The 26,338-nt window shown below is 48.5% G+C and overlaps 4 protein-coding genes across 6 annotated transcripts; 2 read left to right on the forward strand and 2 right to left on the reverse strand.

Moving 5' to 3' along the window:
* The first annotated feature begins 1,350 nt into the window (after positions 1–1,350).
* On the forward strand, positions 1,351–5,748 carry LOC101758432 (nitrate regulatory gene2 protein). The gene is made up of 4 exons (XM_004955082.4): positions 1,351–3,021; positions 3,113–3,273; positions 4,073–4,296; positions 4,679–5,748. The coding sequence occupies exons 1-4, from the start codon at positions 1,851–1,853 to the stop codon at positions 5,406–5,408; spliced, it is 2,286 nt and encodes a 761-aa protein (XP_004955139.1). The 5' UTR covers positions 1,351–1,850; the 3' UTR covers positions 5,409–5,748.
* Positions 5,749–5,887: 139 nt separating this feature from the next.
* Positions 5,888–9,947, reverse strand: LOC101777204 (uncharacterized protein At1g04910). Of its 3 annotated transcripts, XM_022829095.1 has the most exons (11): positions 9,482–9,947; positions 9,269–9,343; positions 9,109–9,199; positions 8,904–8,980; positions 8,254–8,342; positions 7,986–8,169; positions 7,704–7,888; positions 7,526–7,628; positions 7,115–7,446; positions 6,486–6,917; positions 5,888–6,404 (listed from the first exon to the last, which is right to left on the reverse strand). In XM_022829095.1, the coding sequence occupies exons 1-10, from the start codon at positions 9,665–9,667 to the stop codon at positions 6,506–6,508; spliced, it is 1,734 nt and encodes a 577-aa protein (XP_022684830.1). In that variant the 5' UTR covers positions 9,668–9,947; the 3' UTR covers positions 5,888–6,404; positions 6,486–6,505. The 3 variants fall into 3 exon arrangements, with proteins under 3 accessions (XP_022684830.1, XP_022684832.1, XP_004953410.1); XM_022829097.1 differs by having other exon boundaries at positions 5,888–6,917; positions 8,254–8,285; XM_004953353.2 differs by having other exon boundaries at positions 5,888–6,917.
* A 340-nt stretch (positions 9,948–10,287) lies between these two features.
* LOC101777618 (protein LAZ1) lies at positions 10,288–14,861 on the reverse strand. The gene is made up of 9 exons (XM_004953354.3): positions 14,582–14,861; positions 13,576–13,853; positions 13,422–13,478; positions 13,232–13,340; positions 12,222–12,406; positions 12,051–12,139; positions 11,444–11,705; positions 11,112–11,363; positions 10,288–10,936 (listed from the first exon to the last, which is right to left on the reverse strand). The coding sequence occupies exons 2-9, from the start codon at positions 13,726–13,728 to the stop codon at positions 10,619–10,621; spliced, it is 1,425 nt and encodes a 474-aa protein (XP_004953411.1). The 5' UTR covers positions 13,729–13,853; positions 14,582–14,861; the 3' UTR covers positions 10,288–10,618.
* A 9,669-nt stretch (positions 14,862–24,530) lies between these two features.
* LOC106804276 lies at positions 24,531–25,769 on the forward strand. The gene is made up of 2 exons (XM_014805041.1): positions 24,531–24,944; positions 25,368–25,769. Exons 1-2 carry the CDS (start codon positions 24,531–24,533, stop codon positions 25,767–25,769), a joined length of 816 nt encoding a protein of 271 aa, XP_014660527.1.
* Positions 25,770–26,338: the final 569 nt, after the last annotated feature.

Raw genomic sequence — 26,338 nt, forward strand, 5'->3', positions numbered from 1 at the left:
TGTATTGCTACAGTAAATATTTGCTAATGATGGATTAATTAGGCTTAATTAGGCTTAATAGATTCGTCTCGCCGTTTAGATTCCACTTATGTAATTGGTTTTGTAAATAGTCTACGTTTACTACTCCTAATTAGTATCTAAACATTCGATGTGACACGTGCTAAAAATAAGACACGGGAAGAAAACGCCCCCTTTGACACTATGCAAAAAGAAGATTCCCCATCACATCAAACTTGCGGTACATGTATGGAGTACTAAATGTAGATGAAATTAAAAAGTAATTGTACAGTTTTGTTGTACTTTACGAGACGAATCTTTTGAGCCTAATTAGTTAATATTTGGACAATAATTCACAAATACAAACGAAACGCTACAGTGTGCTACAGTGCTGTAACAGTAATTTGGCACCTCCCAAATTGGCCAACTAAACAAGGCCTTGGTTCTGGTTTCCAGAAATCCTCCTTTTCCCTCCCACTTGGTACCAACGTTTCAGTACCACCACCATCAAAACATATTAAATTGCTGTTGAAAACTGAAATCTCAGGAAAAAGTCGAAAACAAAATTGATGAGCTGGACTTCAATTTTCTTTTAAAAGAGCTGGAGATTTAGGGGGTGTTTGGAAGGAGGGGACTAAATTTTAGCCCCCATCACATCGAATATTTGACACTAATTAGGAGTATTAAATCTAGACTAATTATAAAACTAATTACACAACCTCTAGGCTAAATCGCGAGACGAATGTATTAAGTCTAATTAGTCCATGATTTGACAATGTAGTGCTACAATAACCATTCGCTAATGATGGATTAATTAGGCTTAATAGATTTGTCTCGCGATTTGAAAATCCTCCTAATTATATCCAAACATCCAACGTGACATGGCTAAAGTTTAGCCCTCGTATCAGACTCTCCGTTCACCAACAGTCACATGGCACAGTACTACAGTAGGCTTGCACAATGCACGGCGGCTGGCTACGACTGCGCCGTTCCAAGCAGAAGCATGCATGCCACGGGCGGGCAGGCGCCAGCGGGCGCGTCGCACCCTGGCGGATCCGCTGATGGAGACCGGTCAAGCCCGTACGTGGCGGTGAGCGCGGGCGCAATCAAGACGGGGGCGTCAATGCCCTGCCACCAAACCAGAGCGCCCTGCGGCTGCATGCAGATGCCGCAGCCGCAAGCCGGAGCCGGGCCTGCGTGCCACTCTTCTCTCGTGCGCTCCCATCCAAATGCAAGCGGACAAAAGAGGTAAAGAGGAAGGCGGCTTTGGCCTCGTGCTGCCTGCCTGCCTGCCCCATCCATGACATTCCCCACACCCGCACTCGCGCGACCGAGAGAGGAAGACGAGATCATCCATCCATCTGCTTCGTTTCGTCCGTTCTCCGCCATCCGGCCATCCTCTCCCACCCGGCCACCCCGCGAGGGAGGCCGCAAGCGAACAAACAAGAGGCGCCGTGCAGCGCAGCCCTGCCACATCAAGCCCGGAAAAAGGAGGCGCCGCGCGAGTGCAAACAAACCAAGGAGGAGAAGATTCTCATCTCACTTCGCCGCTTCGGTGGGTGAGGGCGACCTCCCATCAACAGCAACACCACCCCACCCCACGCCACCCCCGGCCGGCGAGATCAGTGTCGCGCACGCGCCGCGCCCCGCACGTTATAATCCCCAGCACCCCACTCGGCCTCGGTTCGCTCGCTCGGCGTCAGCACCGTTTCGTCTCGTTTCCCCATCACCCCAAACCCCCAGAGCGTCATGGCGCGGCGTGCCGCGAGCGCGAGGGTTTGAGCGAGGTTTCAGCCGAGCGTTTATCTGGCCTGCGGATCGTTCGATCGGTCGATCGGGGGCGAGCGAAAGCGATGGGGTGCAAGGGGTCCAAGCTGGACGAGCAGGAGGCGGTGGCGCTGTGCCGGGGCCGCGCCGACCTGCTCGCGGCCGCCGCGCGCCACCGCTACGCGCTCGCCGACTCCCACGACGCGCTCGCGGAATCCCTCGCGTCCGCCGCCGCCGCGCTCCACCTCCTCATGACGGCGCCCCAGCCGCGGCTCGCGCTCCCCGCAGCGCGCAAGGGCGCGGACGCGCCGCCGCCGCCGCCCACGGCCGCCGCCTCGCCGCCGCACTCCTCGTCGCACATCAACTTCGCGCCCTCCTCCGACTCTGAGTCCGGCTCCGTGTCCTCCTCGCCTCCCCGCCGCCTCGCCGGCCACGACCCGCTCCACCCGCACCCGCTCCCGTACCCGCATTACGGGTACGCCGGCTACGGCTACGCGCCGGAGCCCACGTACGGTGGGTACCCGCCGCCGGGGTCGCTGCGGCTCTACTACGCGAGGAGCCGCCCGCCCCCGGCCTCCGTCGCCGTCGAGCAGCGCGCGGTGGCGTCGGAGCGCGTGTACTACGGCTCCTTCGAGCCGCCGGCGGCCGGTGGGTACCCGCAGTACCACTCGTACGGCGGCGAACCCGCGGCGCCGGCGGCTGGCAGGGCCCCCCCGCCGCCGCCGTCGCCGCCGAGGTCGAGCTCGTGGGACTTCTTCAACGTGTTCGGCGACTACGACGTCTACGATAACTACTGCTACGATGCTGGCGGCATGGGGGCCGCGGCGGCGGCGTCGGCGTACACGCCGAGCCGGAGCTCGCGGGAGGTGCGGGAGGAGGAGGGCATCCCGGAGCTCGAGGAGGACGACGCCGTCGTCAAGCAGGTGGCGGGCGAGCACTCCGCGCCCGGGAGCGGCGCACGCAGCCGGCGCAGCTCGCTCGGCGGCGTCAGCAGCAGCATTGCCGAGGTCGACGAAGAGGAGAATTCTGTCGTCGATAAGGAGGTGATTGGCGGGGGCAGCGTGGCGCGACACCAGGCGCCGCCGCAGCGTAACGTTGCGGCATCTGCGCCGACTCCTCGGAGGACCGTTGACAGTTCAGACGTTGCCGGCGAGATCAAAGCGCAGTTTGTTCGAGCTGCAGATGCTGTCAGGGCGCTTTCACCGATTCTTGAGGTCGGTAGGCGGAGGTACAATCACCGGAGCTCAGTGTACCATGGTGAGCTTTTTGTTCTTCCAATACTCAGCACTGTCTTCAGAATAGCTTATGCCCAAATTCTTTGGTTTGACTTGTTCATATTTGGAAATAGTTTCATCTCGTATGGTGTCAGCGATTGCCTTGCCGCATTCGGACATTGGAGGCGTCGGGCTCTTGGATGTTGGAGGTGAGAAGGTGTCGGGTGGAAGGAGCCTGTCTTTGACACTGCAGAAGCTCTATATCTGGGAGAAGAAATTGTATGATGAGGTTAAGGTATGTGTGCCTTATACTTACTGTCTAATGTTTATGGATGAATAATTCACCTGTTAGTTTTTTAGTCTATGAACAGCAGCATGTTAATATATTGTCAAGTATAATCTCATATTGATGATACATGAAGTTGCTATCAGAGTACATTAGTAGTTCAGATTTCAAAAGCAAATCTGTTGCTCCATAGTGGTCCCATCCAATTGGAGCCACTGAGTACTAGTCTTAACCAGAGTCTCTTATCTCAAGTTGACGAGTAGCAGTGCAATTCATTTTATAATCTTATATCTTCTGTGGTGACGAAATCTTAAGGTTGATCCCATGCTCCCAGCAGGCCAGCATGCAGGTCCCCCTCCTCCCTACTCACCCCCTATCAAACAGACATACATCCCCAACCATGTAATTTTAGGACTGTTCCACCTATCTTGTACCAACGTGCTTCTTATTTAAGAAAAGGTTTTATTGACTTTACACCTTGTAAAGTGCCTTTCGGGATCGAACGACCAGAATTGGAAGTACTAATAGAAAAAATAGCTAGAATTAGAACCTTGTTTGTTGCAAAATAGTGATAACATCAGATGTATTTAGTAGAACATTTTTTGGTTTGTTTTCTTATGGTGGATTTATTTTTAACTTTATAATATTATCCATGTAGTAAATCGATAACTTTTCGGGGATAAAACTCTCTGTGTTCGCTAGTTTCAGTAACACAGGATGCTTCTTCTTGTAACATATTACACTATTACTTGAAATGCATACCTTTATAGTTTTTATGTCGTAATTAATTATTTTCTTGCTCTTTTAGGCTGAAGAGAAAATGCGTCTGCTGCTTGCGAAGAATGCAAAGCGGCTTAAGTTCATGGATCAGAAAGGTGCTGAAGCTCAGAAGATCGACACGACCCGAAATATGGTCAGAAAACTATCAACAAAAATAAGAATATCTGTAAGAGTGATTGCTAAAGTTTCCAAAAAGATAAACAGAGTAAGGGATGAGGAATTGTGGCCACAAATTAATGCCTTAATCCAAGGGTATGCTCTATTCTTTTCACCCTGAAGTATTTTGTCAGATGTTCCATTTTATTTCTCTGTTTGTTTCGATTACACTGGTTATATGCTTATCAGAAAGTATGGTAATTATATTGCAATATACCGCACCATAAACCGAATGACATGGCAATCAGCAGAAGTAAGCTAATTGTATAGAAGCAACCTCAGTAGTACTGCATTTCTATGAGGTTGTTTTATTCAGCTACACATAAATTTGGTAGCACACTCTGTTGAGGAAATGGAGAGCTAGTATGCTTTTATCAAAAGTAGAACTTTAAATTAGTTTGAATTTTCTTTATAATCTTGCATTTAAAATTTCTATGTAAGCTAGCATGCACCAAAAGACTGATGTCCCTCTTTGTAGGTTTGTGAGAATGTGGCGAGACAAGTTGGACTGCTACCAGATACAGTGTCAAGTGATGTCAGAGGCGAAAAACCTGGATTCAGTTGTCCCCGACGGAAGCAGTCGAGATTTGGCATTGGAGCTTGAACTAGAGTTGATGAAATGGATTGTCAATTTTTCCTCCTGGGTGAATGAACAGAGAAGCTTTATAAAGGCGCTGAATGGATGGCTATCACTTTGCCTTAACTACAAGGCTGAAGAGACAGTCGATGGAGTTCCTCCTTATTCGCCTGGAAGAGTGGGTGCTCCCCTTGTGTTTGTCATCTGCAACAGCTGGTCTCAAGCCATGGATCGGTTTTCTGAGAAGGAAGTCATTATCTCAATACAAGCTCTTGTGTCCAGTGTGCGCAAGCTGTCAGAGAAACAAAATGTTGAACAAACAGAGCAGATCATTGCTACCCGGGAAAGAGAAAGATGGAACAAGATATTGGAAAGGAAGACTGTGGAGATCAACAAGGAGGCAGATGTGCTGAACAAGAAGCTGGCCCTGGTACCAGGCCGGCACAGCCGGCTTCCAAGCGCACAAACATACCATGACCATCTTCTTGACGCAAGCAGTTTGCAGACTAGCTTGCAGCGTGTTGTCCAAGCCCTAGAAAGCTTCGCCTCCAGCTCACTGCAAGCATTCGAGCAGACCCTAAGACATGCTGAAGAGGAAAGATTGTCCAGAGAGAATGCCAAAGTTTCATAGCTTAGCAGCCTGATGTTGCATCTGACAGTGAATGCCCTCATCGAGTGGCATTGATGCAGAATATGCTGGGCGAATGTTGCTCACGGAGATTTTTTTGGTGGTGAAATCCTGACTTCTGAGTTCACTAACAGAACCGAGGCTCGTCCATGTAGTTTGGGTAAGAGTCTTATCGTCGGTATAACATAGCAGCAGGTTCGTATAGGTAAAATGCCCGTTTTGGTGGTTGTATGCTTACCGGTGCACTGAGTTTGTTGATTTCCCTTCTTGCCCGATGCCGGTATAGTTGAATCCTTTTGAGTGAGCAATGTGGAATGGGGAAGAGAACAATATGTTCATGAAATGCAGTGTTAGCCTGTATACACGCTTCTCTGTGCGAATTGCTTTCAAATGGCTGGCTCGCCTGTGCGTTAGGTATTGAATCGGGTGCCCAAATTTTAGCAAGAACACAAGTCACCTGAGTAGTGATGGTTAATTTTGATCTAAGCACTTTAATCCAAGCAATGGCTAAATCTAAACATAGTATTTGTAGGCTAAAATGAATCAAGTTACAAATGTTTGGCAAAGAAACGAAGTAACAGACAAATTTGATCCCAGTTACCCTTCCGAGTTTGAACCGAACAGCCTGCTCCTCCAAACGGAGGAATAGCGATCACTATGGAAAACATGCAGATGTACGTGTATCGAAACTGCTGGGCTGCGGTCTGCAGGCAATGCTAGGCGGAACGCACAGGGTTCAGGTCGAGCTGTCAGTTGTGATTTCCCCCGTCCCCAGATCCTGGAAGAGCTTCCACACGCCAGCCGCGACGGCGCGCGGCGCGCGGAGATGATTTTGCTGGGCCTCTGTTTTGCTTCAGGAAGCGGACTGGACGCACAGCAGAGGTGTTTGTTACTTTGTAATCGTCTCAAGCTGGTTTCATTGTGTAGTTCATCATCATACAAGATGCAATGTTCTTCAGGGAGCATGGAGTTTACTTCAAATGATTCACCTGCTTGTAACTATACATAAGCATCAGTTCTTTGATAATCTTAACTAATGATGTATATGAAACGAACAAAGGAATCACTTTGAGGCAATACATGCGACGACCCGATTGTGATTAATCTGAGATCATATCATCCATTTCTGGAATGTCCAAACCGTTGCCATGACTATAGTCCGATTCCGTCTCATTGGAGGAGCCCGTTGCCAATGGTGTGTGCTCCATAAAGTCCAGATCCCTCCCGTCTCTGTCAGTAAGATGTTTCTCCGTAATAATGGTAGCATCCTTGCTTAGATGATCCATAGTACGCTCAGCATTTCCCTTGGTCTTTTGACAGATGCAATCCAATGGGTACTCATAGAATCCACCTCTTCCAGGCTCTACCTCATTTGGCTCCCCCATGAATCCCTTTTGAAATGTCTGAACTTTGAAAGCAAATGTGTCCCAACTCATACTGGTTCGGTTCAGAAAGAGGGAGTTAAGCTTTCTAGTGTTCGGTCTTATGGTCCGCCTGTGCCCGAAATATCTCCTGACATACAAACACTACTGTTCAGAATTTCACCATCATTTGAAAGAATAAAAATAAAATCATGTTCATCCATAATTTGGTGCCATCCTGCACATTTCACATGCCATCCATGCTTAGCTAACTGGAATGCTAGGCAAAGTAGCCTACAAGAAACATTTGCAACAAACAATGTTGATGCTGCTGCAAAAGAAAAATACCTGCGGCCAGTCAACATTCTGGCCATGTTGCCGTTGTTGTTCGTCACAAAAACATTGCTCTGGTCACACACAACGAAATCCAGGGCAGCCATGCGAGAAGAGAATGGCAAGAACGGTTCCAGCTCTTGTTTGCTTGCCAGTGTTTCCTTTGAGTAAAAATTTGGGAAAAGTGCCTTCAGTGGTGCCAAAGTTTCCTCTCCACCATACACATCTCCTGATGCAACATACATGTGTACATCCCTTCCAAATCCTAAGGCCCTCAGCATTAATCCAACCTCCTCTGGGGTTAGGGGGCACTTGCCATGGTGCCGTTCTCTGTCAGGATTGGCTTCCTGCATAGAGCTTTGAAACATGAAAACATCCAAAACTAGAAGAAATATCACATGATCACGATCAAATGTAGTTTCTTACATGCAAATTCTTCCATCTCTTACGTATTGTGCCCAACTCCCTTCTCTCTGTTTCCCCACCTCCAAAGTAGCATCCAGAGAAGGCAAGCATGTCAGGCTCAAATCTGAACAGTACAGACAAGATCAGATGCAGAGCTAATTGGACGGCAGTAGGTAGTGCAGATGGCTCAAGACATTACCTTAAATGAAGAGCGATAAAGCGTCCGCCACTTTTCTCCCTCATTCTCTGAACAAGCATTTCACCCATTTTATGTATTGTATCAGTGAATCGCAATGCGTGATAATTGACTCTACATCTCAGTTTTTGAAGGTAAGTTTCTAACCGATTCGAAACCCGATAGTCGAATTTGGTTAATTGAACCACCTGAAACATTCAGATGTCATGCAAAAATCTGTTATGCCAGAAATACTTGTGAAACTGAAACAGATGACACATAGAAAACAGAAACAGTATGACTTACATTTTTCTTCAAAAGAGCAGGTAACACTCGGTTTTCGTAGCATAAGGGTGTACATTTCCTAGGGACACGTATCTTGTATGGGAGAGATGTTTTGCCGATCATATCAGGTAGTTGTTGTACGATCTTTACATCTTTTGAGAGGGAGGATATGAAGTAATCAGCATCAAAGATATCAGCAAAATCACTGCAAAAACGGATAAAATTAGCGAGTGTGCTCCATGCCTTCAGTGTGATGAATAACTGGCTAGTGGAGGTTAAGTGTAGCAACCTTGAATCTTCCCAGAAAGATTTTTGATCGAGCTGTGGTATAACAAGAATTGCTTTTAGAATGCGTGCTGCAACAACAGCATCTATGATCTGAAAATAAAAATCAGAATGAACTGCAGGGTTTGCAACACTAAGGATGGGTAATGGTATAGTGAGTAAGCTTGCAACTATTTTAATCTCGAAATTGGTGAAAATGTACATAGTGGAGTCATCCAATTGTTCAAATATACAAGCCAATGCCAATTGATACCCAAAATGGGTCAGTAAAATTTACTAGTCTGGTGGTAATATGGAATCATGTGGAAAAATGTACATATGAAGTCGCATTTCATTGACTAATTAAGGGTTTTGAGCCTTTGACTTCACTGACAAGCGCTCATATTAAGTAGAAATGGTAAACTAGCTGGTACATGCTGAACATGCCAATATAAAATAAACAAGACAGATTTAAAATAGTGGATGGAACTGCCAAAGCCTATTGCCACATGCTAATGCTTCCTCTCAGATTTGCAGTCTCATCACCAAGAAAATTATAGTAAGCTAAACAAATATTGCAAGCATACTTCCTATAATTTATGCTTGAACTAGAAGATACATTTTCAACAAAACCAAGAAACTCAAGATTTGCCATGATTCATATTATCCCCTTACCCCTGTTCGCTGCTGGTTCAAGCCGCCACTAGCGTCAATCATCAAGTACCTATTTAATTCAGTGTTAGCTTCGGCTCCTGTCATATCATCAAAATGCAATTCTTTTATCATGCCATCTATTATATCAGTCACCACCAGTTGCAAGCTCAAACATAGAACCATAAGCAACAGATATTGAAACTAAAAATTTAGAAATGTTCTTCACCTGCAAACTCAGCGCTGGCGTTGCTACACCCGTAGAAGTCGTTTCCAGCCCCCGAGCCCCAGAGTTCTTCCCCCATTTGGCTCCCACCAACCTACACATCCAGCCCAGATTAGTTACCAGAAAACATAACTCGAAGACTCCCTAAGCATACGCCACTTACTGTAGTGTTAGAAGCGTGCGCGTTCGTAGTATCGGCAGCAAGCACATTCCTGCGCAATTCACCCAGATTGTTCGACTGCTCCAGAAAAAAAAAAGAACGAGCGTAATGAATGATAAATCCACATAGCAGTCAGATTAAAACTACAGAGATCATTGGGGTTGCATAGCCTGAACAAATGAGGTAAAGAAAAATCGCAGCTTCAGATTGGCGTACCACGAACGTGGGGCTCTGAGGCCGGGGAGAGTCGTCGCGGCCTCCGTCGCCTAGCGGCGGCGACAGGACGCAGTGGAACGCGAGCATGAGAAGCAGCAGCGCCGCCGCCAAGCACGCCGCCGCTCCCGGAGCCACACCCGGCACCGCGCAACCTCCGTGATAACGGCGCCGCTGCCTCGATCCCATTCGCGCTGTCGGCTGCCAAACTATCTACACTCTCCGCGCGCAGGCATGACGCATCTGCTGCTCACGCAGGTATTGCAACAATGCACACACGCCCCTGTTTCTCGCTCTATAAATTCGCAGCAGCGGCTTTGCGACGACGTGTTCTGAACTTCTGATGCCTCCAGAAGTCAGCACCGTGTAGGATAGGAGGTGGAGGTGGAAACCAAGAAGGTCTGCGGCGTCGGGATTCGGAGAAGAACACGAGGAACCTGTACCCCTCGACCTCGGGGAGTGGAGCGAAGGAGAGGCGGCTCACTGAAAAAGAGGTGTGAGCCCGAGCCCTGCCAGTCCTGTTAGATAATTTGGGCTGGGCCTGGCAACAAGGCATCGGCCTGAACCAATTAGGCCTAGCCCAATCTGAACTTCTATTTGGTCTTTCGCGCAGCGAGCGAGCATCACCCACCACCGCACGCTGCACCGCACCATCTTCGTTCCATCATGATTCATGGAACACCTGGTGTACGAAACACCAACTTCCGAAATTTTAATGTTGTCGTCTAAATCTCCCAGATACAAGCATTAACAGTTGTTCAACGAGTAATATTTTATTTTAAGAATGAAGAATAAAAGGGTCAAACTTATGTGCACCAAGAACAAATATTTATAGACGGAAGTTAACAGTGTAGATTGAATTTAAGCACACTTTTAGTGGCTAATATAAGCACGTACAGTTCCCTGGCCCCGGCTGTCAGCAGAAATCAAAGGGGACAGGAAATGGTCTGCTATGTACACAATCTACTAGTCTACCACATAAAAAAGTTCTGCACAGTAGTGTATGGCCCAGCCAAAGCTTCATGCTAGTAGCAAAATTCACTAGCAATACAGCAAGTCACCGGAAACATATGTGCCAATTGCCGGATGCTCCAATCTGCAGAGTTTCACCGCTGGCGGTATGGAAAGAGGATCACGAATTCACGATTTCTTGATTTCCCACCGGCGGCCCCGTATGATGAAGCCATCAGGTGCCAGCTCAGTACCTTCCCAACCGTCCACAGTACCAGCTGAACTTGGTTCTCTGCGATGTCTTTTCCCTTTACCGATCCCGCTGTCACTGGCGCTCCCACTTATGAGAGGATCATCGATACCACGAATTGTCCTCTCTGGTGTTGATGCATTCACCCAATTGTCATCCCGGCTTTGCCTGAACTTGATGTTCTTCTTCATTTTGTCAAAGCGCTTCTCCACTGGACGTACTGCTTGGTTAACAGTGAACTTAAAATCTTTTATGACCTAGTATAAAAATAAGCACAAGACGTCAAAGATAAATTGCGAGAGATATCCTAGAAAAATTCCATCTAGTCAATTTAGGGACATGCCAAAAAAAATCCTATTAGCTCCATCAAGTTTAAAAAGGAACACAATAGACTGTACTGATTTGAGGTGTGATCTGCAGGTAAAAACTCACATATTCTCCACTGCCAATTACAAAGTCTCGAACACTCTCTTTAATATTAGTTGCAATTATCTCATCTGGTTCCAACTGCGGAAGCCTCACTTTGGTAGGTCGACTGATATCCTTTATCTCATCAGGATCCACAGGATCTGAGGCTGCGTAGTCCCCAAGTACTGAAATGTTTGTAGGTGAATATTGTTTACCTAATAGCTCATAAGGTTTTGCAGGGAACACATACAGGTGAACAACTGATGCTATGCCCATCTGTGTCGGAGGAAGACAAGAAATATGATAAGTAAAATGAATAATTTTGAGACCCTGTCTAACTTGAAAAGGTAAGGTACCTCTATACAGATGATGAAATCCTGAATACTTGATTTCAACTCCAAGCTCTGTGCTAATGGACTTCTAACCAAGCCCAAAGAATACATGATAGCAATTATCACACCCTGCCACCAAGTCAGAAACACTATTGACTTGAAGGAAAGGAATTTTGCCAATGGCTTAATATGTGCCAATTCATCCTTAGTAGCCGTGTACCATTCCACTAAACAATATAGGGCCCAATATTGACTGAAGTTCAGGACTACAGCAAAGTAAGGGTACCTGCAGTACAGAGTGAACAAAATTAATTGTGCAATTCTCACCATTTATATATTGCAGAAAAGGAGTGAAATGCAGTGCATATATTTTCAGAGGATAAAGAAATGGCCATCACAGTTCATACTAGTAGACAATTCATCGTCAAGATGACAAAGAGATCGTTGCACATTTCCATATATCTATCATAGTCTTTATGCGACATCCTTCAAAATAAACTATTTCAACTTTCAACACTACAGATATTCAATAAACGAGAGATGTATGATTCTTTTCCTTCGGGACTCAACAAATAGAGCAAATGCACAATTATCACTTGGATGAAGAAAATGAAAAAAAAAAGCATCTTACCCACATCCCCATTTGAATTCTCCATCACAATATACACCGAAAGGTTGAAGAATAAGAGACAAGCTAGCTGTGAGTGTCTTTATAATCACCTGCACGTGTACGAAGTATTTAACCAAAGTTTCTTGCAAATCTTAACTGTTCTAATTCAACTAGAAGGACAAGCGTTCATACATATTGAAATATACCAAATTTGATAATCTGGTAAAACCGCACACCAAGTCTCCATGGTTTCAATATGTAATTAATAGGAAAATGATGATGAATGACTCCCTTTTCAGAGGCATGATGCAGAAGAGGTTCCCCGGAATCTTCGCCACCTTCCCTCTTCAAAAATGCAATAGTCCTTTCTTCACCACCTATATTACAATTGCAGTAAACAATGAAATGTAGTAAATAAGCAACAGCAGTTGAAAAAGATACAGGTAAAGCTATTGCAACTATATAAATTCCCCAAATGAAACAATGATGGAAAATACAGAAAACAAAGGCTGCGCGGAAATATATCTACCAAACTGTTAACAAATCAGTCTCGTATAATATCTTTAACAAGTTGATGCTTCTTTTATTTTACCAAGAACAAAACAGTAGGAGAATAAGAATAATGTTGACATCTCCTATGGGTTCTGGCATATCTTCCAGTCAACATAACGAAAGTCAAGATGAACCGCTGTTTAGTTCATGGATGAAGAAGGGTAGTGACTTCATCTAGTTGCATAACAAAGGCTTGGAAGCTCTACAGAGACCCCCTTTTGCCGGATTTAATGCACTGATAACAACATAACAATAGGCTGTTACTTTTGAACAATGTAGGGCACAGGCATGAAGAAACCCTTTCATACCGTAAATAGCCTCCATCCAAACATACCATAGTACATCATGTTAAAGAATATAAACTGTGCGGACGAAAAAAGTATCCAGTTTACAAATGCTTGGTATAATATCAAAAACAATAGATAAAATCATGCCTCGCTTCAAAACCACATAACTGCATTTCAAGCATGCTTCATATCCATGACCCATGTACCCTCAAAAGAGAAAAATAAAATATGCATCTAATAGGATTGATGTTACTGGTTTAAAACAGAAAGTGCAGATCCATCTTTTAAGCACGTGTTACAATGCATGTAACAACCTCTGAGGGTCGAAACTAAAATGCCCCAGAGGCTCAGAAGATAACTCACCTAAACAAGCAGTAATATATCTTCCAAAGCAATACATAGCAAATGCCTCATAGCCATCACGCAAGATGCCACAGTAGACACTGGTGTCCGGATTTACCAACGAAACATACTGTTGAGAAAAGTATCAAAGATTAATTAGATGCACTAGAGCCGATCAGCAAAGAGTTTGGAGTCATTTTGGATATATTACCGATTCAATAGCATAGCAAGGGACCATTAAGATAACACCAAGAACAAATTTCTGTTCCTGTAACAAAGCCAACATGGTTAATATGGATATTTGATTACTCACAAACGATATAAAAAGTACTCATTACTGAACATAGTGTGATAGTAACACAAACCTCTGGATTGTTGTATGCTGAGAGGTGCTCAAATATCAAGTACATTGAGAGAGAAACAGAAAGCAGCATAAAGAATCCTGATATCAGTATGGCCCATGTCGGCGCTGCATATTTGTCCATTAAGGGCAAGAGGAGCCCAAGATTGACCCTCATGGAAGCTGATAACACTTTGATGACCTCCTATGCTCTTAGTCCTCAACATCATAAAACTACACGTTCACTAGAAGACCGAGCATTCCAAGAACGTGAACCAAATTACCAGTCCAAGTTGTGCTTATCTGCAGGACCAGTGTATTAAGATTAGAGTTTAAATAAATGATCAAAAGTTCAACTGGTTAATAAGATATCTCAGATGGTAAACAGACTGCCAAACAGATCAATCCATTCCTAGGCAATTATGGAACAAATAAATAGTCACACAATGAGTAGTGATTTGGAGGTATAACCTAATAGATACCACTAACATACAAATGAATGGTTAGTCTCTCAGATGAAAGCCAAATTAAATCTAAAAATTTTTCCTATGCGAAATTAAGAATTGCTAGTCCGACAAAATCCAAGTTCAAATAAGCATGTGAACAACCAATAGAATGTGACAAACTTAACGAATTCGTAGCTTTAGCAGTATCGATTCCATTCTTAGAAAAAAGGAAATAGAAGTGTCATTTCTTGAAGGCAATGTTTACCTCACCGCTACAACAAGCAATAGAACCATGCTACACATAGCTCGACCAGCAAACAAGTCAGATTATATTCAGTAAGGGAGAACCCGGGAACTAATGAAGATAGCCAAACATCAAATCCTCCTGTCGCAAGGGAAACCATCAAAGTTTCCATTCCACTGGAATCATTCTCGTGTGAGCAAAGCAAAGGGACGACTAAATTCCGCTCAAATTACACCACGCGCGACAACTCCTAAACTAATTGGATGAGCTAAGAGAGAGGATTAGCTTAGCCACGATTCGATTCGAATACTTCAAGCCAGGGAGAAAGCTGAATCGAACACCTGAGCGGCAGCGCGGGGTTGAAACGGCCTCGAGGAATCGAGGCCGGCTTGAAGATCGAGCCGCGGCGGTTCGGGCGGCGGGGGAGCGGCGGCCGGAGGCGCCTTGCTTATTCCGCGACAAGAGGGGGGCAACGGGACGGCGCCGGCGTCTCGTGGTCTCGGTCGGGGGGCCGGCGGCGGATGCCAAGAGGGGTGGGGGCTGACCAGCTGATGTGGCGTCGATAACTTCCGGGACTACGCGGCTCCAGCTGAAAAAGTTCCGAACTGGCACGGCAAGTCGGCGCTAGACAAGTGCGAAGCGGAAGACGACGGGAAGAGGCTGAAAAAAAAATAAGTGCGAAGAAGAACAACTTCGAATCTTCGATGAGAACCAATAAAAAATGGAAACGAATACGAGGCCCAACGAGGAATTCCTCCAAAACCATGGGAAAAGATGATTCTATTTTGTCAAAATTCTTCTGCCCAATCTTCTCCGTAAATTTTTGAAACGAAATTCAATGTTTTCCAAACTGTGAGGTCATCGAGTGAGACAGCAGTAATGCAGCTCATGGTCGAGGGTGCAGCTAATACTTCTTCATCCGTTCCAAATTATAAGTTATTTTAGTATTTTTAAATTTATAATTTTGTCTACGTATCTAGACGTAGTGTAAATGAATAGTTATGAATTTAAAATGTCAAAACGATCTATAATTTGTGATGGGTCCGTAGATGTGGCGGAACCGCTCAACTTAAGCTGGTTTAAGTGCGCCTAATTGCTGTCGGAACAGCAATTATCCGAAACGCACCTAAAACAGCATAAGTCCGGTAGTCCGTCGAGTGTCCCTGGGACTCCTCGAAGGATCCACGGCGTGTCTCATAACCATTCATCAGGATAATATCCGCGATGGGATAATATCAACAAACATTACATTTTTACATATATATATATAAAAGGTACGAGTTATTACAGGACATAGGTTGAAATAAACTTAGTGATGCAGTGTTAGACAAGCTCTAAGATTTAAACATAAATAGTTTAAGAGAAGATGCGCAAGTAGAACTTTTTCTCTAGGGTATTGTGAGACTCAGGTCAATACCCTAGGGCTTCGGGGTCTCCTCCTCTGTAGACTCTCGTGGAGCTTCTGAAAGATAACCACAAGGGGAAAACCCTGAGTACGGGGTACTCAGCAAGTCTTACCCGACTAACCAATATAATAGTTTTCTTTGGAATGCATGCTAGCTTTTGGGTGTGCTTGGTTGACATAACTTTTGCCGAAAAGCTTACTACGAGTAATGCCTTAGTTTTATCTTTTATTTGGGTTAAGTTATTACCTAACCATTCTAAATGATAACAAAAAGTAGAAACAACCATAACTGTTAAGTCATACATCAATTGATAACATAAGGATATATATTGCATGAATTGATACTACGATGCTCAACAGTGATCAAGTGCATTCATAACCGAGAATTGCGGCGATCCGGATCTAATTACATCCTGCAGGAGAGTACCCTGATCACCAGCGTTATACGACTGTCCAGGTCGTATTTAACAACCTCTTGATTAGCAAATTCAATGATTAGGAAAACGACTACCCGGACCCAGGGATGCACCCCCACATGGGACCCCACGTCTGGCCCGATCTCCATGTGAGTTTCATGCTACACCCCTGCCAATCTCCAGCACGTCAAGCGCGGGTACGAAGTATTCCTGATCATAGAGTTTACTAACCTACTGGGCTTTACTGGTCCCATACCCAGTAAGTGATCAGATGCTTATCACTTGATCAAAGGTTAAGACAACGAATCGGGCCTTAACCAAATTAATCTAGCAGACAGAACTGCATCTCTAGCTTCTGTCCGTTTTCATTTCCAAGTTATCTTTCATAAGCAACATGTATGATTTAAAAGTTTTCCTTAAGGTTGGTAAACCAAGTATGTAAGCAAGTAAGCAATTCTAGACTTGGGTATCTTCTAAGGTTTGAACAAGTGGTAAAGATGTCCTTAAAACAAGGCATGATCATACACAAGAATAGGTTTCAAGCAACTCCTAGACTTAGTGCATACATAAAGCAAATAACCTGTAATAAGTCACATGAAATAACGACTCCAAAATAGATAGGTATAAATGCACCGGGGCTTGCCTTGTTCGATAAAAAGATTAGTAGTCTCTGATGGATTGGTTTCACAGGGAACTAATTCAAAAACTTCTTCGGACTCCGAAGGTCCTTTTTTGAAAATTCCCAATAATCTCCTTCCGGTGCTTCGGGATCTATGGCATAATACATGTAGGGGTTAGAATGCAACATTTTGAATTAAAGACTATACAACTTTCCTTCATGATAAAGTTGCAAGCCAACAAGGACTATACAACTTATCATGATAAAGTTGCAAGCCAACACACAAAAATCCAAAAAGATTAACTTATAATTTTATTTTTCTTATTTAACCCTCCTTATAGCTTTTTCTTTTATCTTTAGAAAAATTTATAATTATTTTCTAACTTGAAAATCTAATTTCCTATGAGTTAAGAATAATTTGTGATTAAGAAAGTGTTATTCATATTTTATACATTTTATAATTATTAAGTATTTATTTAATTACCTTAAAAGGAAGGCATTAAATAAATACCCAAATTTTTATTATTTTTCTAGGGTGTAAAAATTTTAATGCATAAAGGAAAATAAAACAAGCCTAACAAAATTGGTTTCACTAATTTTGGACACTCCTAGAAATTTCTGTGATTAAAATGGTGTAAAACGAATTTAAACTAATTACTTTCCTAAGGAAATCTAATTTTTCCCGAAAATCACCCGGAAATACTTTTCTTACTCAGCCCCGCTCTACCCTCTCTCACGCGCACTGGGCCCCACGGCGCGGACCCCACCTTTCCTATTCATTTCTACCCGCCGGCCCTATTCTTCCCCTAACGGGCCCCGTGAGCCGATTTCTCCTTTCCTCTTCAATCCGCAACCCAGCAGCGACCCAACGGCCCACTCTCCTTTTTCTCTTTTTCCCGCAACACCGGCCTGCTGGTTGCTCTGGGCTCCCAGCCCTTCTCCGTTTTCGGTCGACCCGCGCGCTTCACTGGGCCTCAGACGCGCCGCGGCCCAGCAACCGCCCGCGCCCGGCCGGCCTGCTTCCGTTTCCCCCCCCTTCTCTCCACTGACGCGCGGGCCCCGGCTCCAGCGCCTTCTTCTTCCTCCCGCCAAAACGCGACCGTGACAGGGGGTGGCGCGGCTCGCCGGCCGGCGCCCCACCGGCAGCGAAGCTCGGTCCGGACAGCACCCTTACACCTTCACGCACCCGTGCGCAGCGACAGCTCCCCGGGAGATGGCCGGAGCCATCCCCTCCACGGCGACGGGCGGCGACACCCTCGGCCGGTGGTGACTACTCACGACAACGGCATAACCTACTCAAACATCTACCCCTACACCATCCTAGGACCCTAAGGACTCGCCCACGACTACTAAAGAAGGAAGGGGAGCAGCGCAAGGTAGAGCTCATCGTGAGCGGGCGGCGCGACGACGGCGGACAGAAGCGGCGGCGAGCACGGTTACTCCGGCATGGATGTTGGGCAACAACTGATCTGGGGTGTAGCTGGGGTGTCTGTGGAGGAGTGGGCGAGAGGAATCGACGGGAGGCGAGACGTGGCGGTGGAATTTTGCTTGGCGGCGGTGCTGGACAGAGGAAACGCTGGCGGCGGTAAAAAGGACGGCGGTGAAACGGCGGCGCGGGAGCGGTAAATATATGAATGGTTTACCGTGCGCATGGCTGCCACCGTGGTCTACCCATAGGCTTGCATGGTGAGGAGGTGGCCTAGTCGTCGTGCTGGCGGGCGACCGAGAGCGGCGGCGGCGACACGTCGAGCTCGGCTCTGTCACTGCTTCTCCCCTTTTCTTTTTAACGCCCGAACTTCAGAGCCGAATTGTAGTCGATCTCCCATCCGACGGCCTCCAAGTGCCTTAACAGAAGTTGAAGATAAACTCAAACCCGTCATCTTTTGTTTTGGCTCTGACTCGAGATAATCATCAAATATGATTGAATTTTGATTTGTTTCTCGGTTTCCTCTGAAGTTTACTGAAATCGACACTCAGTTCGTCAGTGACTGACAGAGACATTGATCTCACTTGGGGCTTCGATTTAGTGGTCCAATTCTTCTTCTTCCAGTCCAACTTCTTCCCAATTGTGTTCTACAATGTCCCAATGTTCCATTTTGCTCATGAACAAGTACCCCTTTTGATCTACATTGCTCTGAATTTAAGTCCAAAGTTGATGTTATGCTGCTGTTTCAGACTTAACCATTTTCAGGCTGTCAGTTAACTATGACAATGTGCTGACTTTGAGCTACAATTTGAAATGGTTCCCTTCCATGTTCCTAGCCAACAACACCCAAATCTTGTAGTCCAAAGTTCATACTTCGATATAGTGTAGTTGTCCTGGTGCTTTTATTTGAAAAATTCTGCAGAATTAAATTTTGAAAACAGACTCTGCTGCTGTTTTTCTGAACTCCTATTTTCGGACGGTGAACAGTAAACACCCTTTTCTTTTTCTTTTCTCTGATTCCTTTGAGATAATTAGCACTATTTTAGTTCCGAATTTTTGATCCTTCAGTTCCAAACACTCTTACACTTGTATTCCATATTTTTGACAAATTTTTCTGAATTTCAAATTTGAAATTCAAATTTCGGCCAAATTTGACCTGAATTTGATTTTCTTGCCAATTTCTTTTCCTTTTCTTCTTGAATTGTTTCCAATTTCTCAAAGTCACTTTAATGCCTCAAATGGCAGCTATTACAGTAGACCCGAGGTCCCCAACGGAACTGCCTTCCCACGACACTTGGTCCAACGAAGGGCACAACCACAGCGTACACCTGGGTCGGCCCGGCTACGCACAGCCAGGCTGAGGCCTCGATCCGGCCACTGGCCGTCTTCTCCGACCACGAAGCCTGGTCGGCACCCCGACCAAAAGGAGCCGGTCGGGGTTAGGGCCGCAGCCCGACCCCGGCTGGGTTCTTCCGGCTAGGTTCTCCCGACTGAGTTCTCCAAACCGGGTCCTCTCGACTGAGACCCCTGATTGGGAATGCACCGTACTGCCCGTGTCGCTCCCCCCGATCGACTCGGTCGGGACCGACTGTGACAAACGACCGGGGACACCCGCTCGGTGTAGGCCCAAGGAGCAGGTGGGACAGATAATGAGGAAGCGCCCGAGTCAGCCGGCCGTACGCAGAATCGTACCGCACCACGCCTTACGCACATCTTGCACAGTACCGTCGTAAACATACTCTCTACGACGGGGTGGCCTAACGAGGAGAACAAAGACCAAGGACGGAGGCCATACTGCACCAAACGACGTGGGCTTCAACAAGACTATGCAGCGTTTGTACACTCCCTCTCTTATCCCCTCTAACTTGTAAGGCCGCTCCCTTGTGCTATAAAAGGGGACGGACCCTCCACTTCTACACGCTTGGACACTCTCACACGGAGACTCTAAGACGAACATTCTCACACGCACTCTTGCACACTTAGTGCACGCCTGAGCTCCTCCCACTCTCTTCCACTAAGACGAGAATAAGGCCAGGACTCAGGCACCCCCCTCTCATACTCCTCTCGTTTGTACCCCACTACAAACTTTGAGCACATGGGCTCAGGAATAAAGTCGACCGACTAACCCCGACTGGACGTAGGGCAAGTTGCCCGAACCAGTATACATCCTTTGTCATTGTGTGTTAGGCCATATCCGATTTAACACACGACAAAACTACAAATATTTACTTGTCAGCCAGATTTCGCACCGACAGTTGGCGTTGTCCGTGGGGAAGATGCCATTGTGTTTGTATTTTGCAAATCATCGGATGGCCCACCTCACCACCACCTTCGGCATGACGGGCTCGAGTGATACGATTCGCTTCGGCATGCTAGAGTTTCCCGCTCCCACCCTTGGTGGGACGTGGATTCTACCTGTCTTCGTGCCATTCCAAGCCTTCTGCTTTGGAAGTCTAGACTTCGTCGCCGATTAGCTTGGCGTACTTCACCTCTGAGAGGAGACGACTCCCCCGGCATCCCCGGGAAAGGTGGCTCGCATCGTCATTCCCGAGCCACTCAATGACCTTGATATGGAGGCACTTGCGCTCTGCATTGAGTCCGTGTTGGGCACGAGCCCCACGATTAATGACATGGATACTGTCATGTATTCACTGGCTAACATTTTCAGCCAGCTCTCCGGAGGCGCTCTGATGTCCCCGCCGCACGTCTAGCTCCCCTTCGGCCTTGCATCTCTGGCGGATGCGTGCACACGGGGGCTCTGGAGGGTCATGGCATCATCGCTCCACCCGTGCGAGTTCGTGGGAATGTCGGACTACGCTCCCGCCTCCTTCCACAACCTCTGCGATGAGGAGCTCAAGAGTGACGGCTCCAGCATTGGTGACGTGACGGCACTTGACCATCCTCTGCCCCAGAAGTGCGCCATGGCGGATGCTCTTAGATAGCTTCCGGAGGTGGTGGAGTCTGTAGAGACTCACACCACGTCGAACTACCGCGCGGAGGCCCTGGTGCAAGTGCACGCGCACGGTAATGAGCTGCGATAGCGGCAGCAAGACCAGTAGCCACCACCGCCCGTGCGCCCGGTGCATCACTCCGCACCGCACGCGCGCAACACGGCAAGCAGCGCTCGAGGCGGCGCCCACCAGGTCCAGCGCAACATCCTGGTAGGAGGGGATGACCTCCCGCAGTTCGCTGGGGCCGGATAGAACATCACCGCCGCAGCGATGCTACTATGCAGCCTCCTCGAGCCAGCTGACCTCTAGGAGCAGGCAATCCATCGGAACCTCCGGGTGCTGGTGGAAACCGCTGCTGTACAACAGGTGGAGAGCTCCGCGTCGCGACAATGACACACAACCTCTTGCCCAACCGGTGCGCTGGGGCCACACCAGCCGAACCGCTCCGTCCGCTCACCCCCACAGGCATGTCGGGCAAGGTGGAGCGCTACGGCAGCTCCACAACCCGACCCGGCACCGGCGCCGCGGCGTCAGCCCGTGCACGAGCAGATCGGGCTGAACCATGACGCGCGCATCGTCATCCACGCGTGACGCTTGGCATGGCACGATGTCAATGTTGAATAGATGGCGGCAAGAGTGGCCGACGCAGCCCGCAACCGTTCCGACGAGGAGCGCGAAGAAGTGCACCCTAGGCGAGACGGTCAACTGAGCGTCCAGAACGATGACCGGAGCCCCAGCCCGGATGACTGGGACCATGGGCCTTTGGTCGCTGCATCCAAAAAGCGCCTTTCCCACAGTGCTTCCGACCGCCCACCAACATCACCAAGTACACTAGGGAAACGAATTCCGAAGTGTGGCTTGAAGACTTCTGGATTGCCTACCAAGCCGGAGGAGCCGATGATGACTATTTCATCATCCAGTACCTCCCCATTGGCGTAGGGGAGTTTGTTCAAGCGTGGCTCGAGTTCCTTCCGCCCAGCAACATCCACGACTGGGCAGAACTAAAGAAGGTCTTCGTAGGAAACTTCTAAGGGACGTACATCCACCCTGGGAACTCCTGGTACCATAAGAGTTGCAAGGAGGAACCTAACGAGACCCTGCGGGATTACATCGGCAAGTTCTCGAAGCAATGCAACTCCCTTCCTGACGTCAGCAATGCGAACATCATCAGCACGTTCCTCTCTTGGATGACTTGCAAGTCCCTGGTCCACAAGCTCGGCTGCGTTAAGCCCCGGACCACCCGTGGGCTGCTCGACATCGCTACGAATCATGCCTCCAGCGAGGAGGCGGTCGGGGCGATCTTCAGCGGCGGTCGGGACAAGGGCAGGGCCAAGCGTGAAGATAGGGACGAAGGCCCCTCCACGCAACGGGGCAAGAAGAATAAGAAGAATCAGCAACGTCCGATCGACCCAACCTTGGTCGCCGCGGTCGACAGACCGGGCAAGCAACCCCAGTCGGGCCAGCACAATCACTTCGAGAAGCTAATGGAGAGCCCCAGCACCAACCACGCTTACCCCGTCAAGCACGTCTACAAGGTCTGCAAACTCCTCAAATGCTTCCTATGACAAGCCGGCAAGCCAAAGAAGCGCAAGAGCAAGGAGGATGCGGCCAGCAAGGAAGCCGCGGCGGGCAAGGATGGAGACGGCTTCCCCGAACCCAAAACCTGCCTCATGATGTTTGGGGGATCCGACGCCGACCACTCCAAGCTGCAATGCAAGGTGCGTTACCGAGAGGTATGTGCCGTCAACTCAGCTATCCCTACTTTCCTGCATTGGTCGAACCATCCAATCACGTTCGATCAGAAGGACCATCCTCCCTGCGTCCCCCGATCGGGTCGGTACCCCTCGTCGTTGACCCCATAATTAACAGGAAGCGCCTCGCTCGGGAGCGCCTTCAGTCCGACCGAGGAGACCAAGGCGATGGGGATCGACCCCAGCGACCTGACCAAGACGGTGCGAATCGGGACCAAGCTCTCGGCCAAATAAGAAAGCGAGCTCATCGACTTCCTGCGTGCCAACCGGGATGTCTTTGTATGGAAGCATGCTGACATGCTAGAGATCCCAAGGAAGGTCGTCGAGCACGCACTGCGCATCGCCCTAGGCTCGAAGCCTGTCAAGCAACGTTTGCGCCACTTCAACGATGAGAGGCGCAGAGCTATAGGCGAGGAGATCACCAAACTCCTAGCGACCGATTTTATTAAGGAGGTGTACCACTCTGACTGGCTTGCCAACCCAGTTCTTGTAAACAAGAAAATTGGAAAATAGAGAATGTGTGTTGACTATACTGGCCTTAACAAGGCGTGTCCTAAGGATCATTTTCCTTTACCGCGCATAGATTAGATAGTCGACTCCACCTCAGGATGCGAAGTCCTCTCCTTTCTAGATGCCTACTCGGGCTATCACCAGATCACGATGAAAGAGTCCGACCATGTTGTGACCTCCTTCATCACCTCGTATGGCTCATACTGCTATGTGACCATGCCGCTCAGTCTGAGGAACGTTGGTGCCACCTACCAGCGGTGCATGCAACGGTGCTTCGCCGATCAAATCGACCCGCCCGACCAACCGATTAGGTTGAGCAGCCAAAGGCCACTATCGCCGTCTACGTGGACGACATAGTGGCAAAGACGACTTGAGTGAGTGACCTGATTGGGAACCGATTCGCAACGTTTGCGAACCTCCAAAGGTTCAGCGTCAAGCTGAATCCCGAGAAATGCGTTTTTGGGATTCCGAGGGGGAAGCCGCTTGGGTACATCGTGTCTGAGCGTGGCATCGAACCCGAAAAATCACGGCCATCACAAATATGGGTCCCATACGCAACGTCAAGGGCGTACAAAGGCTCACAAGCTGCTTGGGTGCTCTGAGCCGGTTCATCTCTTGACTCGGCGAGAAGAGGATGCCGCTATACAAGCTTCTTAAGAAGTTGGACGTGTTTGTCTGATGGAAGAGGCACAGAAGACTTTGGAGAGCCTCAAATCGTTGCTGACCTCAGCCCCGGTCCTCGTCTCTCTCGAGCGGGAAGAACCCCTCCTCCTCTACATCGTGGCAAGCGACCGCGTTGTTAGCGTCGTCCTCGTCGATGAAAGGGAGGAGCCCGAACTCATGCTGAAGGTCCAGCGACCAGTGTACTCCGTCAGTGAGGTACTCACCGACACCAAGGTGCGCTACCCTCAGGTCAAGAAGCTTCTGTGCGCCATGGTGACGGCAAACCGGAAGCTCCTACTCTACTTCACCGAGCACGAAGTGACAGTCATCACCTCGTACCCACTGGGCAAGATCGTCCGCAACCGTGACACCGCAAGTTGGATCTCCAAAAGGGCGCTCGAGCTCATAGGGTACAACATCAAGTACGCCCCCCGCACCGCGATTAAGTCTCAGGCCCTGGCCGACTTCGTCACCGAATGGATGGATATCCAGACCCCGACCCCAGATGTCACCCACCAGTAATGGACGATGTACTTCGGTAGGTCGGTCATGGGACCCAGTGCGGGGGCTGGTGTTGTCTTGATCTCTCCAAAGGGAAACACGCTCCGCTACGCAATCCGTCTCCACTTCAAGGCCTCAAACAACGACACAGAGTACGAAGCCCTCGTCAACGGGCTACGTATTGCCATCGAGCTCGGCGCGACACGGCTCTACGTCCTCGATGACTCAGAACTAGTGGATGACCAAGTCATGAAGGAGTCCTCCTGCAAAAGTCCACTCATGGCAGCATACTGCCAAGAGCTGCGGAAGCTCGAGGGCGAGTTATGGGGAATCGAACTGCACCACGTCCAGCGAAAGGACAACGACACTATTGACTCCATAGCAAAATTGGCGGCCAAGCAGGATCCGGTCCCGGACGGAGTCTTCATGAACGATCTTCATGAGCCATCCGCCCGCATCCAGGTGAATCCGACCCAAATGTAGCCTGGTTGTGACCAGGCGCTCGGGGGCCCCAACGCATCAATGTGGCCCGACCCCGACCAAGGGCTCGGGGGCTCTGACCCGTACTCCACGGTGATGGTACTTGACCCGACCGACTGGAGGGCGCCGCTGCTTGCCTACATCCTCAAAAAAGTCCTCCCACCAGAGAGGACCGAAGCACAACAAATTGCTCAATGCGCCAAAACGTTCGTTGCCATCGGCGACGAACTCTACAAACGAAGTCCATCGAGGGTACTCATGAAGTGCATTCTGACCGACCAGGGGAAACAGCTTCTCCTCGAAGTCCATACCAGAATCCGCGGACATCACACAACCCCGTGTTCGCTGGTCAGGAAAGCCTTCCGTCAAGGCTTCTACTGGCCCACAGTGCTACGCGACGCAAAGGTTGTGGTCCGCAGGTGCGAGAGGTGGCAGTTCTACGCCTGGCAGACTCACCTGCCGGCACAGGAACTCCAGACCATCCCCATCACCTGGCCATTCGTATTCTGGGGCCTCGACATGGTCGGACCCCTCAAAAGTGCCCCAGGTGGGCGTGACCACCTGCTTGTGGCGGTGGACAGGTTCACAAAGTTGATCGAGGCGAAGCCCATCACCAACATCGGCACACAAGAGGCAGTCGGGTTCTTCCTCAACATCGTCTACCAGTTCGGCGTCCCTAACTGTATCATCACAGACAACAGAACAAACTTCACCGGCAAGAAGTTCCTGGATTTCTACGACGGTTATGGCTTCAGGGTCGACTGGGCCTCGGTCGGACACTCACGAACCAATGGTCAGGTCGAGTAGGCTAATGGAATGGTCGTCTAAGGACTCAAGCCACGCATTTTCGACCGGCTCAAGAAATATGCCAGAAGATGGGTCGCAGAGCTCCCAGCCGTCATTTGGAGCCTAAGGACGACCTCGATCCAGTCGACTGGGTTCACCCCTTCTTCCTGGTGAACGGTGCTAAGGCGGTATTGGCATCCGACCTCGACTATGGCGCTCCAAGGGTGAAGGTGTTCAACCTCGATTGAGCCGTGGAGGCTCAATAGGACGCGATTGACCTGCTCGAGGAGGCGTGCCAGATGGCACTCATTCTCACCAACCAAGGACAAAGCACAAGCTTTCTCCACCATGGGAAGGACCGTGCGCGGTAGCCGAGGTGATCCAACCAGGCGCCTACTGACTGAAGGATGACGACAGCAACATCCTCACCAACACTTGGAACATTGAGCAGTTACGTTGTTTCTTTCCTTAGCTCGGTTCATTACCAGTCCTTTTGCCATTCAACACTTGCTCCTACAGCACCCCGGCCCGAGCACTCTCAGCCAGGGTCGCTCCGGGCCTCCACGGGGGTGCGGCACCACCCCCTCTTT

The sequence above is a fragment of the Setaria italica genome, chromosome I (genome assembly GCF_000263155.2).
Source record: "Setaria italica strain Yugu1 chromosome I, Setaria_italica_v2.0, whole genome shotgun sequence".
Lineage (NCBI taxonomy): Eukaryota > Viridiplantae > Streptophyta > Magnoliopsida > Poales > Poaceae > Setaria > Setaria italica.